General features: G+C 44.8%; 1 protein-coding gene and 1 long non-coding RNA gene across 4 annotated transcripts in view; one reads left to right on the plus strand and one right to left on the minus strand.

The window, feature by feature from the left end:
* Positions 1–11,959, plus strand: part of Pdss2 (decaprenyl diphosphate synthase subunit 2) — a 233,477-nt gene extending 221,518 nt beyond the window's left edge. For 2 of the 3 annotated variants that reach the window (XM_027402247.1, XM_027402244.2), the window contains one exon: positions 11,155–11,959. In XM_027402247.1, coding sequence (XP_027258048.1) covers positions 11,155–11,313 — 159 coding nt within the window. In that variant the 3' untranslated portion in view covers positions 11,314–11,959. Of the gene's footprint in view, positions 1–1,907; positions 1,942–11,154 lie in introns of all 3 variants that reach the window. The other variant, XM_027402245.2, reaches the window with a different exon arrangement.
* On the minus strand, positions 8,900–17,974 carry LOC118238054. The gene is made up of 2 exons (XR_004768458.1): positions 17,110–17,974; positions 8,900–13,429 (listed from the first exon to the last, which is right to left on the minus strand). It is a non-coding gene; the product is annotated as an uncharacterized LOC118238054 (long non-coding RNA).
* Between the last annotated feature and the right edge of the window lie 1,672 nt (positions 17,975–19,646).

The following is a 19,646-nucleotide window of genomic DNA, read 5'->3' on the forward strand; positions in this document are numbered from 1 at the left end:
CCTGTGTCAGTCCCACAATACAGGAGCCATCTATTCTGGGCTGATGTCTTTGGGACTGTAATCGGAGCCATCCAAACAGCCCCGGGTCCATCCCTAAGTGGGAGAGTGTGGATAGGGAAACTACTAGCTACCCTGAGGCATTAAGGACAGACAGACACATCTTGTCATCCCAGGAGGGCTCTCAGTCCATGCTGGAGACTGCAGTCCACCGTTTATTCAAGCATCCTCTTAAATAGCTTTCTAACAGTGGGGGTAATATCAGAAGACACTATTATCATTTATAAAGCTGATATCACATATTTCCTGTAATCCTAGAGGCACCCATATAACTGCACACCCTCTCTAGCCTCTCACCAATTGCTAGGCATGTATACAAGTCCTCAGAATAGGTGTGGGCCCACCCAGGGCCTAAGTCTATTGTTATGCAAACAAGGAGACATTCTCCATTGAGGCCAAGTCACCCGGTGGTAATTAGCTGGCATCTGAAAGACAATGGGAGATTCAGGCTCCTTGAATATAGCTGAGGTTTGCACCCCAAAATATCATAATCGATCTTTTTGCCCCCCACCCACAGATTTGCAGTGTAGCTAAAGTTTACCTTGAATTTCTGATCCTCCTGGGATTATGGGTGTGTGCCTCGGTTCCCAGCTGTAGTTTTACAATTTTAAACTCATTCTATAGTTGATCTATTTCCTGTTTGTCTTCCATGATAGTAGATTTATTATTCCAAATACTAGAGAAAACTTGCTATTCTTATTCAGTTACAAACTTTAATTTATTTTATTTTGCTTTTTATATATTGCATATATGTGAGTATTTTGCCAGCATATATGTACATGTAGCATATGTATGTACCTGGTAGTGTCCATGGAAGTCAGAAGAAGGTATCAGATTTCCGGGAACTGAAATTTCCAGTAGTTGAGAGCCACCACATGGGTGCTCTTAACCGCTAAGCAGTCTCTCCAGTTCCTACTTATTATTTTTTTCCTTAGATTTACTTCTTTCTTTTATTTATTTATTTGTGTGTACATGGATAGTTAGCTATTTCTATACATGTGCATGTGTGTGCAGGTGCCCACAGAGATTGGAAGGGGGCATTGGATGTCCTGGTAGTCTAAGAGGCAGTTGCCAGCTATTTGACATGGGTGCTGGGATCCAAACTCAGGTCTCTGGGAGAACAAGTGCTCTTAACCTCTGAGCATCTCTCCAGCCCCTAATGTACTTATTATTAGTGTGTAGGCAGGACTTTATGTGTTTATTTTGAGATAGATTAGCCTCCTCCCAAATCCAGAATTGTCTTACCTCAGCCTCCTAGGTACTGGGACTAAGTACATGTCAGCATGACTGTCTCGGACTTTACAAGGTTAAATCCTGGTTTTTGTCATCAACCCCCTGTTGCTGGGTTTTCTCTTGTCCTGCCTAGGTCCCCCCCACTGCTTCAGCCCCCAATGAACACACAGAGACTTATATTAATTATGGAACTATTGGCCAATGGTTTGGGCTTCTTATTGGCTAGCTCTGTCTTAATTATTAACCCATTTCTATAAATCTGTTATTCCTTTGGTGGGCTAGATGGAATCTGTTCTGACCAACCCCTCTGCCTACCTTTCCCAGAATTCTCCTCATCTCCTAGTCCCTCCTATCTTCTGCCTCCTTGGCCAAACAGTGTTTTAATCATCAATCAATAAGAAACATATACAGAAGGACATCCCCCATCAACACCCCCCCACACACACACACACACACACTCCACAAGACCTTCCCTTCAGTCAAGTTCTATGGGAGTCTAAATTTGGGCCTTAATGGCAAATTGTTTCTGAAGATTTCCCTGTGTAGAACAATATTTAAAGCCTTCACAAGGACTGTAGAGATTACTCAGCAGTTAATACAGTGTGCTGTTCTTGCAGAGGACAGGAGTTCTGATGCCCTCTTCTGGACTCTGTGAGTACCTGCACTCATGTGCACATTCCAACAGACACATGTATGTATACATAATTAGCATACAGTTAGTATATATAATTAACGACACAGAATTTTGGGGGGTTTTGTTTTGATTTTTAGTTTTTGTTGTTGTTTTTCAAGACAGGGTTTCTCTGTGTAGTCCTAGCTGTCCTGAAACTAGCTCTTGTAGACTTGTAGACCAGGCTGGCCTTGAACTCACAGAGATCCACCTGCTTCTGCTTTCCAAGATCTGGGATTAAAGGCATGTGCCGCCACCACCTGGCTTGATACAAAATTTTAAAAAGAGGCTCTGATTCTTTTCAAAGACCTGGTTATGCTGTGCATCTCTAGTGCTCCGGCCTGAACTCTCCTCAATGTCCTCATGCTATTTCCCCTGTATCTGTTCATGGCATTAATAATTCTAATAAACGCTTTAGACGCCAGTAACAAAAAATATAATCTTTTTTTTTTAAAGATTTTATGTATTTATTATGTATACAGTCTTCTGCCTGCATGCCAGCAGAGGGCACCAGATCTCATTCAAGGTGGTTGTGAGCCACCATGTGGTTGCTGGGAATTGAACTCAGGACCTCTGGAAGAACAGTCAGTGCTCCTAACCACTGAGCCATCTCGCTAGCCCCAAAATATAATCTTTTAAAGCCTCAATAACAGTGTTAGTCAGACGGCTAGAATGCATCAGGCATTTGCTTTCCTGGGCCTGATGCCCTGAGCTGGATCCCCCAAGCCTACAGCGAAAGAAAACCAACTCCTTAAAATCATCCTCTGAACTTCCACACAGCTGTTACGAACACGCACCCACGTTCTCTCTTACACACACACACACACACACAGACACACACACACACAGACACACACACACACACACACACACACACACACACAACGGGGGGGGGGGGGGGGGCACACACAAATAAAGATGTCTAAAGCCACTTACAGCAAGCACCATGGCATGGTGGCACACCATGTATTCTCAGGTGTGAGGTGTGGGAAGGTTGCTGTAAAAACCAGAAAAATAAATAACAAAGCCAGGTGTGGTGGGTCCTACCTAGAATCTCAGTACTCAGGGATGGAAACAAGAGTTCAAGGCCAACCTTGCCTACCCAAAATCCTGTCTCAAAAAAGAGAAAGAAAAAGGAGTGTTTTGCTTTTATTTATTTATTTTTTTTAACTGCAGCTGTGTCCAGCTGACAGTTTTGTCTTTGGTTTGTACAGCTGTGGCCCTCTCCATTGCCAGGGCCTGCAAATCAGGGAGAGCCCTGTCACCACCTGGGGCTGTGTACTGAGAAAGTGCCAGCAGTGCCCCTCAGGGAGGCAGGTAGGCTCTGCTGCTTAAGCAGCAAAAGAGCTCACTGCACTGACTTTGGCCAGGGCCTTCATCTCTGGGACTGCTCCTACTCACAACCTTAGATGGTGCTTTCACTGGACCTATTTCTGCATTGCATTTTCTCGACTGTCGCCTCGGTGTCTGAAACTATAATGAATGATTCGTGGTTTGGTTTGGTTTGAGTTTTGGTTCCTGACAGAGGGTCTCCATGGAAGCCCAGATGGGTCAACAGCTCAGTATGTAACTCAACACTGGGATTATAGGTGCATTCCACCATGCCTGGTGTACCTCGTGGACTCCAGAGTCAAGAGGACAGGCTTTGTTCATTATTCAAGATGTTGGTCACCTTTATATCCAATTATGTGGCCATAATTACTTAAGTAAAGTGTACTCCTATTTTGTAATAAATAAGGTTATCATCACAGCTAGGCAGGTTATCACAGCCTGTAATCCCTGTCCCAGGAATCGGAGGCAGGAAAGCCACGATTTCAGGGCTATGAAAAAATTCTCTGGCCAGGTATGGTGGCTTTTCATTTAATTCCAGCCCTTGGAGGCTGAGGCAAGAGGGTTGTTGCCAGGTCCAATCCAGCTTGGGCTACAGAATGAGACCCTGTCTGAAAAAGGAAGAAGAAATGGAGGAAGGAGGAAGGGAGGGAGGGAGGAGGGAGGGAGGGAGGGAGGCAGGCAGGCAGGCAGGCAGGCAGGCAGGCAGGCTGGTTCTCTACGGACAACCCTTGTCCGTGTCACTTGGCCTCTCATCCCAGCATCCTCTCTGGTGAAACGAGATGGGGTGAGGATGTTTCCTGTCTTTCCCTAGTATCCTTGAGCAGAGTCGAGGCTGCCTCCACCTCTGTAACCAGTCACCGCCCATGCAAGGAACCCACCTCCAAGATTTTGAGGGGTTTGTATGCCTGTTTTTGAGATAGGGTATCACTATATAACTCTGGCTGGCCTGGGACTTACTATGTAGACCAGGCTGGCCTCATACTAACTGAGATCCACCTGCCTCTGCCTCCCAAGTGCTAGAGTTAGAGGCATGAGCCACTCACTGTAGCCAGGAATTCTTCAATGTTTAAAAGAACATGAACCATAGCTTCCAAAAGCAGACAGGGGTTCTGCTCAGAAAGGTGTCGTGTAAGCAGCATATACCCTCAGAAGGTGTTTAATAAATGTTAAGCAAAAATGCACTCCACCTTTCCTATTCCACTCTTTCAGTGTGTGTCTTTAATTGTATGCTCCAGCAGGGGATTTGCTTAATTTACTTCAAGTGGACTGCACTTCCACAATTATATGGTTGACTTCTACATTTAATTATTTTAGTGCCCAAAGTACTATATCAGAGAAATAAACAGATTGACAAGTCACCTTTTGTATTTATGTGTGTGTATTGTTGTTATGTCCTGTGTCAAGAATGATTTTTAAGCCTTAGAACCAAAGCTCTTTCTTTCCGTCAGCTTTTGCTTTTTCCATTTTCCAGTCAAAATATGCATGAAGCCAGAAGAATTGGTTTTTGAATTTTAAAAATTTGCTTATTTGTTGTTACTGTGCATGTGTATGTACATGACTTGTAGCACATACATGTGCTACAGTGTGGATGGAGGTCAGAGCACAACTGTGGTGAGTCAGTTCTCACCTTCTATCTTTGTGTCAGTCCTGAGGATTGAAGTCAGGTCCCCAGGCTCATACAGCAAGCACCTTTTCTTTCTGAAGCCATCTTACCAGCATTATTATTATTATTATTATTATTATTATTATTATTATTATTATTTATGCTCTTACCAGATGCCATGTGGTGCATCTCTACTATAATCCCAGACAACACTTGGGAGAGTGTGACAGAAGAGTCGCATGAACCTAGGAATTCTAGGCCAGCAATGCTAACTCTAAAAAAATTAATAAAACACAGTCATCCAAAATAAATGTCTCACGAAGTAAATGCGTTCAATTGGGATAGTCAGTGTAGTGATCTGGGAAGTGTTTCTCAGGCTTCAACTCTGGCTCTGTGTGTGTGTGTGTGTGTGTGTGTGTGTGTGTGTGTGTGTGTGTGTGTGTATGATAGAGAGGGAAGTGGGGGGGAGGCTGGAGTGCTGGGATCACAGCTGTGGGATCAAGTCTAGTGGCATCTGCTCTTTTCTTTTCTTTTCTTTCTTTTCTAAGATAGGCTCTCACTGTGTAGCCCTATAGCCAGACTACAAGATTAAATGCCCTATTAGCTACCATCAAATATTCAGTTGGACCTGGTTCAGTAAAGTTTACAGAAGGGCTACGGGTGTAGTTCAGTTGAAAGAACAGTTGCCTAGCACATATGAATCCCTGGGTTCAATAAAGGAGGCAGGTGGCATATAGGCCTGTAATCCCTGCACTCAGAAGGTAAAGACAGGGAAGTCAGAAGCTGAAGGGTTATCCTTAGCTACACAGTGACTTGGTGGCCAGCCTAGACTACATGAGACTCTGTCTCAAAAGTAAAATAAAGTTCACAAAATATCCTACAACACAAATATATTCCACAGCATACCTGTTTCTTTAAGATTTATTTATTTATTTATTTATTTATTTATTTATTTATTTATTATGTGTATAGTGTTTTGCCTGCATGTATAACTGCAGGCCAGAAGAGGGCACCAGATCTCATTACAGATGATTGTGAGCCACCATGTGGTTGCTGGGAATTGAACTCAGGACCTTTGGAAGAGCAGGCAGTGCTCTTAACTGCTGAGCCATCTCTCCAGCCCCCAACATAACTGTTTCTTTTAAAATGAGGATGCCATTGGGCACAGTGTCAAGAGGCAAGAGTACTAGGATAAGTTCAAGGCCATCCTTGGGTACATAGCAAGTTTCAGTGGCAGTTTTGGTTAGGGATTCTACTGCTTTGATGACCGAAAACAACTTGGAGAGGAAAGGGTTTATTTCTTACTACTCCTGTCACTGAGGGAAGTCAGGGCAGGAACTGATGGCAGAAGCTATGAAAGAATGCTGTTTGTTGGCTCGATCACGTCAGCTTCGTCTACCACTCAAACCGTCTGCTCTTGGGCAGTACCACCACTGAGCCCACCCATATCCATTATTAATTAAGACAATGTCCCACAGAGGTATCTAGATGGAGGTATCTTCTCAACTGAGGGTCCTCTCCCCAGACAATACAAGCTTGTGTCAAGTTGACAGAAAACTATCTCGAACACAAGGATGCAAAACAAGAGTTTGTCTCCAAAGGAAAAAAGAAAAACAGACAAGGATCAGAAAATTACGATACTAAATGTTGTTCCAAAATTGAGCATGATGGCACATGCCTGTAATTCCAGCAATGGGGAAGCAAAGACAAGAGGATCTTTCCAAGTTCAAAGCCAGCCAGAGACCACTTAGTAATTAATAAAATGATTTTTAAAGATGTTTCTAGTTAACTTTCCTAGTGAGATCGCAGTATTATGATTATGTGAAAGAATGTTCTTTGGAGACAGGGTGAAGCCCAATGCTACCAAGGATGTGCCTAAGCCAAGTCCTAATGGTGATTATTAAATATTTAAGAATTTTGTGATCCCGATGGGCGTTGGTGGTGCTCACCCTTAATCCCAGCACTTGGGAGGCAGAGGTAGGCAGATCTCTGTGAGTTCAAGGCAAGCCTGGTCTACAGAGTGAGTTCCAGGATACCAAAGCAATACAGAGAAACCCTGTCTGGAAAAAAAAAATTTGTGATTTCCATGCCCCATGGCAACATGAAATCAGCCCTGAGGGATGGATTGGAGAGATGACTCAGCAGTTAAGAGCATGGCCTGCTCTTCCGGAGGTCCTGAGTTCAATTCCCAGCAATCACATGGTGGCTCACAACCATCCATTATGAGATCTGGTGTCCTCTTCTGGTGTGCAGATATACATGGAAGCAGAATGTTGTATATTAAATAAATAAATAAATAAATAAATAAATAAATAAATAAAATCTTTTTTAAAAATCCTATTAAAAAAATTTTAAAAAAGAAAGAAATCAGCCATGATAGGCATATTATACCACGGAAATCTTCAAATGCTAGATGGAAAGCTAATTTACAAGCATACTACTGCCTGCAGCTAGCTTCTCTCTCTCTCTCTCTCTCTCTCTCTCTCTCTCTCTCTCTCTCTCTCTTTTCCTTTTCCTCCTTCTACTACTACTACTACTTCCTCCCCCCCTCATCTTATATTAACCAGTTTAGCCTTGAACTCCTGATCCTCCTGCTTCCAACTCCTAATTGCTAGAATGCTGGGATTACAGGCATGCCGTACCACACACAGCACTGTAGTTTTGAAATACTTCATAATTAAACTTGGAAGAAAAAGAAATACAAATCCTTGGCCTGTTTTTCAGAGCTGTCCTGGGTTCCCTGACACCTAACTCTGCAAGCTGCGCCCTTCTCAACTGTGTTCCCTCTCTGCACACTCGGCCTGCTGCTCTCTTTCCCTACAATTCTGATACTCCTGACCCTGCATCTGTTCATCCAGCCCACTCTGCAAGGCTTTCTGGAGTCTCCATCCTGCACCTCTAGCCCCACACTACTGCCTTGGTATTGCTGCATTTCATTTCTCTTTAATTAGCTTCTGACTGTGAGAAGAATCATTCTGCTCTCACCTGTAGTGGGCGCTCCTTGAGTTCTTTGAAATCCTGCATAATTCCTGTAGACATACATCCACATGCTACATTGCCAGCCTAGAATCTAAAACATGGACCTGTCCTATTTAGATCCAGGGGGATTGCAGATAAAGAAAATGGGGGCACACTTTACCTACTAAGTATCCTCAGGATCTGAGTGTAGCTGCTGTTTATGTTACTGCATACCAACCAGAACCGAGCTAATCTGATTAGGTGGAATGCCATAGGTGGCAGCAGCTGAGGCCTTGCAGGGAGGCTAAATAGGCTGAGCTGTAAGTGACTTTCACCACCCAGTAATCCGTGTTCTCTCATGCAGCCCCCCAGCCCTCCCCCAGGGAACTGATATACCCTCACTTCAAGCTGAGAACAGTTGAGGGGCTTCCCTCAAATCACAAAGCTACAATAGAAACTTGAGGCTGGCTGTGCACTCAGCAATTGGCAAGAGACTGGGGAACCTCGGCTGGAATATTCTGTGTGGGAATCTGAAGTTTATTAGTGAGTGCCTCTGGAGGCGAAGGCATCCATCCACATGCAGCCTGAGTGGACGGTGGGACATGCTCGGAATCCCATTTCTTGGGGGAAGCTGGAGCAAAATTGCTGGAGTGTAAGGCAGGCAGGGACTGTATAGTGAGTCAGCCAGGCAAACTGATGTGCTGTCCCCCCAAAAAGTGAAATGGCTTAGCAGGTAGAGGCACTTGCTGCACAAGTGTGACATGAGTTTGATCCCCAGAATCCACATAAAGGTAGGAGAGATCCTGATCTCCTCACCCATGGTTTAGTGGGTATCTCACACAGACACACACACACACCACACACACACACACACACCACACACACAGACACACACACACACACACACACACACACACACACACAGTGCACGCTATAAGAAAAACTAAAAATAAGAAATGTGTCCTTTGACCTCAGAGTTCCATTTGTTCTCCTGAGTCATTGAGTTTCTCTGGACCTCTGACCTCCTGATTATATAATTAGAGTAATAAACCAGCATATATTTTTTATTCATGTTTCATGAATTATACAGTATGTAGCGTAAAGTCTCACAAGGATGTCAGTGAGAGAACATAAAAAAAGACAACACTGTGCAACAATACTGCCCTCCAGAAGAACCAGGATAATCTGAGAGTCTAGAAGAGCAGCTAGCTCCTAGTGCCATCATCCTCGCTAGCAGAGTGCCTCCTATCCAGGTGAGATCTGGGGAGCTTACTAAACTTGGAAAGATGACCCCAGGAGAGCCCTGTGTCAGCTCTAAAAAATGCAAGTAATTTTCCTTAATAATGAGCAAAGGCAGGAAGGGAGAAAATGAAGCTGGGTAAGAGCAAGAGAGAGGACTTCCATACATTCTTCCTGAAACAGCTTGGACTGCTACCACTGCTGGGAAGCAGTGACGGATTCTGGACAAGACTGTATCTGCAATATAGTATAAATTGCCAATCTTACAGTGTGGCATGGTGGGTGTGGTATGGGGGTGCAGGGTGGTTTGGGCTCTTTAGGAGGTCATTGTGAAATATAACATATCTGGGGGCTAGTAGCACAGTAGAAAAGAACAAAGGGTAAATCCGAGAGCAGCATGAATGAGGGTTCACTGACTGTGTCCCAGCACTCGGCAGGCCTCAGTTCCAGGTCAGCCTGATCTACAGAATGAGTTACAGGATAGCCAGGGCTACACAGAGAAACCCTGTCTCTGAAAAAAAAGAAACTGCCCACATCTGCCCCAGGCAGGAGAGACACACAGTACTCACTGCTGTGACTCAGGTATCCAGGCTGAAGAGTATCTCTATGAGGCTGTCCCCAGTGGCAGAGGGAAAGCCCTAGAGGGATCGCAGGGACAACTCCTTGCTACAGCCATAAGGAGTGTGCATTTTCCCTGCCTCATAAACTGGGTCTTGTACCTGGCCCCACCCAGGCTGTAGGGGTCAAAGGGTCCAGCCTCTGGTGAGCTAGTCTGAGACTGCCTGATATCCGACAGAGGGAATGAGAGATACCTTCAAAGTGTTCACTGAGAAGACTATCAAACTGGGACAAAGTAATTTAAGGTCAAAAGATGACACCTTTTCCAGCTCTAAATCATAATCATTTGTTTGATTTTTTAAAAGAATTTTATCCTGTGTATGGGTCTGTACACATGGGTGCAGTTGCCTGTGGAAGCAAGATCCCCCTGGAGATGGAATTAAGCTGGTGTGAGCCACCCAACAATGTGCTCGGAACCGAACTCAGATTCTCTGAGGAGCAGGCCAAGCTGGGCCAGATCTATACCCCATCCTTTTGTTTTTTGTTTGTTGGTTTGTGTTTGAAATAGGTTTGGCCATGTAGTTCAGGTTGGCCTCAAACTCACAGAAATCCACCTGCCTCTGATATGCGATGAGTGGGACCTTAGTGGATCCCATGTCGATCCACTAAGGATTGCCAAACACACCATCAAGCAGAACTTATGTGGGAAGTTTATTAGGGAAAGGGAAGGGAGTAGAAAGGAGACAGAGCTGCCTCCCTCTTCAGAGGAATGACAAAGAGAGTTGGAGTGGGCGGAGCTTATTGCAAAGGGACCTTTTGTGCCTGGCCTGCTAGAGTCAGGGTGCTGCTTGCCATGCATGCAGGGGTAGCTCACCAGGTCCCCAAGGTGTCCCTGGATGTTAACAGCCACTCCTTCTGACCCCCCTGGTCCTTTCTTATAATCACAGAGAGAAATTGTAAGTCAATTTGTTGGTTAGTGAGAGTTTATTTTATTCTTTACAAAATGCTTTCTTTGTTTCATTCTTCCCAAGTAAAATATTCTGATTTTAAAGAAGTCATAGGTTTAATAATATGTCTTTCTTAAATTTGCATTTCGATTACTGTGTCAACATGAGGTTGTTGTTGTTGTTTTAATTTAAGTTTGAATGAATATGTTAGTGGAGGCTTCCTGGAATAAAGAATCAGGCTGCTGAATTGTGAGTTCCAGAGAATCTCTGCTTGGCCTTCTGCTGGCTGACTGTTCAGCACGGCACTTTCAGCAGATCAAGGGGTGGGTGTGGGAGGGGCTGTAATTGGGCTGATTGGAGCCTATTGTGTGGCTCTGGAGCACACTCCTGTAGCCTTAGGGGATGGTGCTGAAATATGGCCTCTTTCCTCCATGTGAGAGAGCAGAGATGCTGGGTCCACATCTGTCCCTGCCATTGTTTCCAGCATACCCCCAGTTAAATTGTGGTCCTTACTGTACAACCAAAAACTGATTTATTGTGCTTTTATTTCTTAACAGTTGCGAGAAACAATCAAAGCTGGCAAAGGTGTGACTTCAGCTATTGACCTGTGTCGTTACCATGGAAACAAGGCACTGGAGGCCCTGGAGAGCTTCCCTCCCTCAGAGGCCAGATCGGCTTTAGAAAACATTGTGTTTGCTGTGACCAGATTTTCATGACACCAAATTAAAAAGACACTATTGTTCCTTAGCTGAAAAACCCAGAGAATGGGATGGACAGGAGAGCTTTTATGATGAGATAACCAATATGTTAATGATTTTAAAAACATACATATTTTTTTTTCTGTTCTTTTATCTCGTTGCTTAATGAATCTATCATTTTGGAACCATTACAAACAAAATGAGAAGGAAAAAAAGGTCACACAGTTTTCACTTGTCACACCAAAGCACACTTGAGGCTGCAGCAACAGAAATAATTAATGAGACTCACTCCCGTGACCTCAGCAAATGCACAGGAAATAAGTCCTTATTGATTGGACCAAGCCAGGGATGGCGCCAGGGCAATAGCTGTGGTTTTCCTTCTGAAGAGGACAGATCAAGCTGGAGCTGCAGGTGTCAAGAGAAACACTGGATGCCAGCCAGGGAGGATACATCAGAACCTGATGACCAGTCCATTGTAGTGGAGAATCGTTCTTCTATGAGTTATGCAAAAATAGGCTTGCTTGCTGTCTCAGAATCATGCCTCTGTGGGTGTAATGTGAGAGGCTTGTACATGGAGGTTTTTATCAGATTTGGGAGTGGGAAAATGTTAGGCAGTTGCCATACTTGAAGTTGAATATTAAAGTGTTACCAGGTGTTGATTCAATTGTATCAGAAATTGGCTGCCTTTCTTTCTTAAAGATCAAGTCTAGGACACATTTCAAGCCAAGCCTGGTGGTGCACACCTTTAATCCCAGCTCTTGGGAGGCAGAGGCAGGTGGAGTTCAGAGTTCAAAGCCATCTTAGTCTACAGCATGAATTCTAGGACAGCCAGGGCTACACAGAGAAATCTTGTCTCAAAAACAAACAAGGCACATTTCAAAGGCCAGTTTTTTATTTCAAATACAGTGCATTCGCTTATGATGCTTTGATTTGGGGACCACCTCTGGCTTTTACAGCTTTCAGAAATGAAATTATTGTGGTGGGACTTCATTGGTGGGAGTTCTATTTTAGCCTCAGAACGTCAACTTTTGGTCTTGAGCTACAGACAGAGTTACAGAAAGAGCATAAGCAATCACACAGGCTGCAATCGGACACTGTCTCTGTGTGGTTCACGGGAGATGGTTTCTGTGGTTTGCACAAATGCAATATGACCATACTGTTGACAAGGAGGCTAAGTTTACATAAATGATCTCGATTGAGACTCAGTCGCCATCCCCCTTGTGTGGTGTAATTACAGCCCTATCTGGAGACAGCAAACACAGTAGCAGACTGTATTACCCACTTCACTCAAACACTAGGGCAAGTTTTTTCAGTTGAATGCCTCCTCCCAAAAGCTTCATCCAGGCCTTGCATGCGGCATGCAGTGAGGAGAAAATGGAACCCTAGAGAGGTTAGGGTATGAGTGGGTTCCATGATAATTGAATGGGTTACACTACCATATTCTGAAGTCCTGAGATTGTCTGTAGAACATTCCATTCCTGTTTGGAATGGCTCTTCTCGGTGAACTTGGCTTAATTAGTAACTATGGTTACAATGCTGTAGCTCTGACTAGGTTCTAATCATTAACTTTCACAAGGAGGAGTCCGGATGCAACTGGCTGCGCAAGACAGAGCCTGCACTGTGCCTCAGTCTGGTTCACTGTATAGCCTTTTAAAAGTCAAACCCTCTCACCTCAATTTCCTCTTCTATAAAATGAGATGAAATGAGGTAAGTATGAAGTCCCTCCCAGGTTTGCTTCACTTTGTGAGTTTACCATGTCACACTGGAGTGGCCACACCTGGAATCCAGCACTTTGCGAGGCTGAAGCAACTGTCTAAGCTACAGAGTGAGTTCAAAGGCCAGCTTGGACTAAATGACCCTGTCTAAAAATAATAATAATAATATAATAATAATAAATTGAAAGTTTCCCATTTCTGACCTAGTAAACTGTTGTAGCAGATCCAGGGAGGAGGAAAGCGCAGCTGTGAGAGCCTTTGACAGAAGACAGGGAGCTAGAAGGTGAGCTTCTGACCCAGCTGCCTCATGTGGCATGCTAGATTTTTGTGTTTTGATGCCCACTTTTCTGCTTTCTTTGGGACCTTCCCCACCGGTTTTATCTTCCCAGCAGCATATGTGATCTCTAGTCTGTCCCCTCCTTTAAAGAAAAAGAAGAGGAAAAAAAAAGATTGAGTCTGGTCTATCACAGGCTGGCCTTGAACTCCCGGTATTCCTGGCTCCACCTCCATCTATGTGCACCACGATCCACTGGTGTCCCAGGATCCTCCTGTCTCCCCACCTACAGCACTGGAGTTACAGGCACATGCATGAACATAGCCAGCTATTCATGGGAGTGCTGGGTTATGTGCTGGAAGAGGGACTCAGCTTCTCATGCTTGGAACAACAGAATGCCCTTACCTGCTAAGCCATCTTCATGGCCCCACACCCTGCTCTTAAATCTTTGCTTTCTTCTTCACTGGCTATATAGTGAAGGTATATACCCTATGCCTGAAATCCTTCTCCTTGCTCTGTTTGTCTCCCTCCCTTTTCTCTCTCCCAGCTTTAGGAAAAGCCTTGAAGGGTGTGGTGTAACACTCCTTTAATCTCAGCACTCCAGGGGCAGAGGCAGGTGGATCTCTAACTAGGCCAGCCTGGTCTACACAGTTCCAGGCCAGTCAACTACCTCCAAAAGACAAGAAACCCCCCCCAAAAAAAAAAAAAACTTACAGTTAACTCTCACAACAGGTTGTTGGTGACTGAGTTCACACCATCCACACCAGTGCCAGCCTTTTTGGAACATTAATGAAACAAACATGGGTCCCTCTGTGCCTTGAGATGGCTTCAGGATTGCAGACCCTTACAGCAGGTCCCTAATGACTGGCCTCTTAGCCCTTGTGACACACCCCTACCTCTTCTCTTGATGTCCTTCCTCTTTCTTACTTTAACCCAAGAAACATTCTTTTCTAAATACTTTGATTGTATTTTTCCAGAAACTTCAAAGCAACTTTCTGCCTCACTTAATCTTTCTTTTGTGGTGCTAGGAGTCAAATACAGAGCTATGCTCACACTAAACAAGTGTTCTGCCAGCAAGTTACAGAAGCCCTGGGCCTGAAATCGTTTATGTTGTACTTTTTGTTTGGGTTTGGTTTCCCTTATTGAGTCAGGGTCTTCTACAGACCAGGCTAGCTTTAAATTTTCTGAGTGGTTAAGGATGACCTTGAGCTCCACCTCCAGTGTACTGGGACTGCAGGTTTGTACCCCACAAAGGGCAGTACTGGGGACCAAACCTAGGACTTTGTGCAACTTACAAGAGTACTCTACCAGCTGAGTATATCCTTCTTTTAAATTAAAAAGTCTCCTTTTGGGCTGGAGAGATGGCTCAGAGGTGAAGAGCACTGGCTGCTCTTCCCAGCAACCACATAGTGGCTCACAACCATCTCTTATGAGATCTAGTGCCCTCTTCTGGTCTGCAGATATACAAGAAGCAGAATGTTGTATACATAATAAAATCTTTTTTAAAAGAAGATTTTATTGTCTCCTTTTTAAGTCTTCAATTTAGGAATAGAGAGATGGCTCGGGGGTTAAGAGCGCTTGCTGGATTCAACCCAGCATCCACATGGCAGTTCACTATGGTCTGTAACCCCAGTTCCAAGGGCACCAGTGCCCTCTTTTTTTTTTTTTTTTTTTTTTTTTGGTTTTTCGAGACAGGGTTTCTCTGTGGCTTTGGAGCCTGTCCTGGAACTAGCTCTTGTAGACCAGGCTGCTCTCGAACTCACAGAGATCCACCTGCCTCTGCCTCCTGAGTGATGGAATTAAAGTCATGTGCCACCAAAGCCTGGCTACCAGTGCCCTCTTCTAATCTCTGTGGGCACAAACATATTTGCAGCCAAAATACTCATACAGGCAAAACAAAATAAAATATTCCTCAATTTAAAAACACTGTTTTTGAGGCCAGGTGTTGGTAACATACACTTTTAATCCCAGCACTGGGGAGGCAGAGGCAGGCAGATCTCTGTGAGTTTGAGGCCAGCCAGGACCGTTACACAGAGAAACCCTGTCTGGGGGACAATCACAACCATCACCCTACACTAAACAGCTGCCACTTCATTTCCTCCAGACTATCCTTTCCTTTATTCAGTTCTTAGGAGGGTTATAGACAATGTCATCGTGTCCGGCTTCCTCCAGTTTCTCTGTCATGAGTATGTTTCTTTGTGCCGTTGTGATGATAGCATGGATTCAACTCTGGTCCTGCTGTTTCTATATACAGTTTTCCACAATGCAGTCATTGTGGTTGTTATTAACGAGTGGTTTAAATGCTAAATGAAGCATCTAAACTTCTACTCCTCCTTGGTTTCCCTGGTTTAGATAGTATGTTAAAATGGGTTGACTTATAAACCAGCCTCCAAACCTAGTGCTAAGAACATCTCCTTGGAAAGATAGTACTCTGCAGGTTCTCCACCCCAGCAGGTCCAACTAGAAAGCCCAGGCATGGTTAAACCCCCATAACCCTGGCACTTGGTAGGCTTGACAGGAAGGGTCCTGGGTTCAAGGCCAACCTGAGCTGCAGAGTGAGTTCCAGGCTTTCCTGGAGCATATGGCAAGAGTTTCTCTTAAAACACAAACATGAAGGGCTGGAGAGACGTCCCAGTGACTAAGAGCACTTGCTGTTCTTACAGAGGACCCAGGTTTGGTTTGAAGCACCCAGCTGACAGCATCCCTAACTCCAGAAGCTCCAACACTTAACCTCTGAGATCGCCAAGTGGTATCCATGTACATGCAGGCAAAACATTCACACACATAAAGTAATAAAATTTGGAAACAACAACAGAGACATGGATGGGGGAAGACGATTGAGTAAGCAAAGCACTTGCTGAGCAGATATGAAGATCTAAGTTCGGATTCCTGGTACCCAGGTAAAGCACTTGTAATCCCTGTACCGGGAACTGGTCAGCTAATTTAGAGGAGTTAGTGAATTCCAGGTTCCGTATCAAAAAATATGGTGGAGAGCAATTGAGGAAGACACTGAAAGTCAACCTCTGGGCTCCACCCACATGCAACACAGGACACAAACATACAACACACACTACAAAAAGCTGAGTGTGGTGACTCACTTGCCATCACTGCATTTCATGATGAGATGCCCTTCGGTCAAGACCAACCTGGGTTATGGAGTAGGAGGCCCTGTGTCTCAACAAAACAAAAGACTGTGGGACAAACTGCTTTAAAATCCTTTCATGCAGAAGCTGATGGTGGTGCATATCCCTGTGTTCTCAGCCTGCGAAGTGAGGGCCAGCCTCTGCTACAGAAGAGGCTGGGTCCACACAGCCTTACTGGCACCTGTATGGTAAGCTGGCATATGAGACACCTCTGCCCTGCATCTGAGACCCTGCTATCAATCAGCCACAGCTTCTCATGATCAGCAACATGGAGACATCCTTGTGTGGCATGAGAAACCACCTTCACTTCTTCGAAAGCTACAAAGGGAACTCTTAGGGTGAACTCAAAGGACACAAACAAAATGGTCTTTGACCTAAACTGTTTTACGCTGCAATTTTATGAGCTTATTCTCTTAATCCTTTTGTTTGTTTTTTGAGACAGTTTCTCTGTGTAACAGTCCTGGCAGTCCTAGAACTCACTCTGTAGACCAGGCTGGCCTGAAACCCACAGAGATCTGCCTGTCTCTGCCTCCCGAGTGTTGGGATTAAAGGCGTGCGCCGCCACCACCCACGAACGTGGACATCTTAACAGTGGCTGCACCGCTAAAGAGAGCATTTCTCCTTTCCCACAGCTAGCCATTAACTCCTATTGATCCTCAACGAGGGATAGGAGCTTACCAACCTGTTCGTGCAGGACACTGAAGGGTCCAGTGCCGGTGCACATCGCGCAGGTGATCCCGGCTGCTGTGACGGGAGTGACAGTCTTGCCTGGAGGACAGCATTCCTCGGCACTCCACCCTTCCTGGGTCCTTCATTCTTTCCACCCTGTCTGCAGGAGTCCCTGCTGTTTGTTGCTGGGCTGTTACAGTGCTTGCTTAACAGGCTTGAGGCCTGGGTTCAGGTTCCCTCAGTACTACATAAACCAGGTGCAGAGTCATATGCCTCTAAGGTCTGGAGGTAGAAGCAGCAAGAGCGGAAGTTCAGGGTCATCTTCAGGTACACAGAAAGTCCAAAGCCAGTTTCAAATACATAGAGACCCTGACTCTCAAAACAAACCAAAAGCAGTATAAAGCTTTTGTGTTGCTATAGCAAAATGCCTAACATTGGGGTCTTTATGAAGAAGCTGTCTTGGCTCAGGATTCTGGTAGCCAGAAGTTCCAAACACCATGGCCCTGACATCTGGCAAACGGCCCTAACGTCATGGAGCAGTCTGTGTGTGGAGGAGATCACATGGTCAGAGACGAGAGAGTGACCTGAGGAAGCTGACTCCACAACACCTCACCAGAAATGAGCAATGATCATCCCGGGAGCTCTGACTTACTTCAGTGACCTAACCCAATGAGAATGTACCAATGACTTCCAGGGGTGGCACCCCAGGGCATACTCACTTCCACTAGTCCCACCCCTTAAAGGGCCACTCACCTCTCGTGGCCATCCAGTTTCTAGAACATGGACTTCAGGGGATAAACTATATCCAAGTTATAGGGAACACTCTCAAAGGGCTAAACTGGACTTTCTGCACGCTTCCTGCCTGGGTTGACTGCGCTTCTGCTGTTCTTGCTGTTGCTCGCCTTCAGGGCGTTTTAATGGTGACTCTTGCCCACACGCCCACTTACATAGCAACTTAGATTGCGTGTGTAGAGCATGGCTACTTGCTTGTGAGTTTCCAAGGCTGCTTCTTTCTGCTGTGCTTCCCTCCCTTCCCCTCCCTCCCCCAGCAGGATTCCTCTCATGGAATTTTTTACATACCATAGTACACACTTGGAGGTCAAAGGGCAACTTGTACGATTCAGTTCTCTCCTTTCATCATGTGGGCTCCAGAGATCAAACTCAGCCATCCGGCTTGGTGGCAAGTGTCTTTCTCCATCTTGTCATTGCTGATGAGACATGAGAGGATCTCATGTCGTCCAGGCTGGCCTCCAACTCAATATGTAATAGAAAATAAAAGTAATCCTCCTGCCTTCCCTTCCCAAGAGTTGAGGTTACAGACATGTGACATCACATTTGAATTTTTTTTGCATTCTTCTTTCAAAATACCTTTGTTGAAATATAATTTATATAATAAAATGTTTCTATTTATAATATGTAATATAAATTCCATATATTTTATTTATAATTCAATGACTAAATAATAATAATATCTCCAGACATGGTGGTTCTTGCCTTTAATCCCAGCACTAGGGAGGCAGAAGCAGGGCTATATATATAACCCTTTCCCAAACAACAAAAACAAAACTATCTACCTATAAGTGTGTGCATATGAGTGTATTTGTGTGTGGGTGTTGGTTTGTTGTGGTTTTGAGATAGTCTACCAATATATCCCAGGGTGCCCTCAAATTCAGCAGCCAAGGGTGACCTGTAATGTGTGTAGATACTGCTTCAGAGGCCAGAAGAAGGTAGAACTAAGGTCACAAGTGGTTGTGAACAAACCAAAAAGGAAAGCAAGAAGGAAGGGAGGGAGGGAAGGAAGGAAGGAAGGAAGGAAGGAAGGAAGGAAGGAAGGAAGGAAGGAAGGAATCAGTCAAGGTGTGTAGAGCTTTAATCCCAGCACTCTACCAGCAGAAGAAAGCAAATCTCTGAGTTCCAGGCCAGCTGGATCTACATATTGAGTTCCAGGCCAGCCAAAGGCTACATAGTCAGACCTTGTCTCAAAAAACAAACAAATAAACAATAAAAACAAACAAATGAACAACAGAAACAAAACAAAAAAGAGAAGTGGGCCACCTGATGTGAATTCAAACTCAGGTCCTCTGGAAAAGCAGTCTATGTTCTTAATCAGTGAGCTCTCTCTCCAGTGCCTAAAATGACCTTGAACTCCTAACCCTCCTGCCTCTACTTCCCTGTGCTAAGACTACAGGCCTTCGTTACCAAGCCCAGCCTGGCCCCCAATTCAGTGTGCATTTGTGTATGCTGTGCTGGGGAGTAAGCCCGGGTCCTCATGCATGCCCTTCCATTGAGTTCTGCCAAGCCCTTTTCAGTTCTGTCAAGTCTCTTTTCAGACCAATACTTTGGAACCAACCCCTAAATCCTAAGGAGCCCGCTTTAGTACTGTTCTTTGGAAAACTATGGAATCTTTTTTTAAGAAATGGAGCTTCTGTTGGGCCTGATGGTGTAGACCTGTAATCCCAGCTGCTTCAGAGACCCAGTCAGAAGGTGGGAAATGCAAGTCAGCCTGGGAAATTCAGCAAAACCCTGTCTCCAAAAATCAGCTGTAGTCCC

The sequence above is a fragment of the Cricetulus griseus genome, chromosome 2, assembly GCF_003668045.3.
Source record: "Cricetulus griseus strain 17A/GY chromosome 2, alternate assembly CriGri-PICRH-1.0, whole genome shotgun sequence".
Lineage (NCBI taxonomy): Eukaryota > Metazoa > Chordata > Mammalia > Rodentia > Cricetidae > Cricetulus > Cricetulus griseus.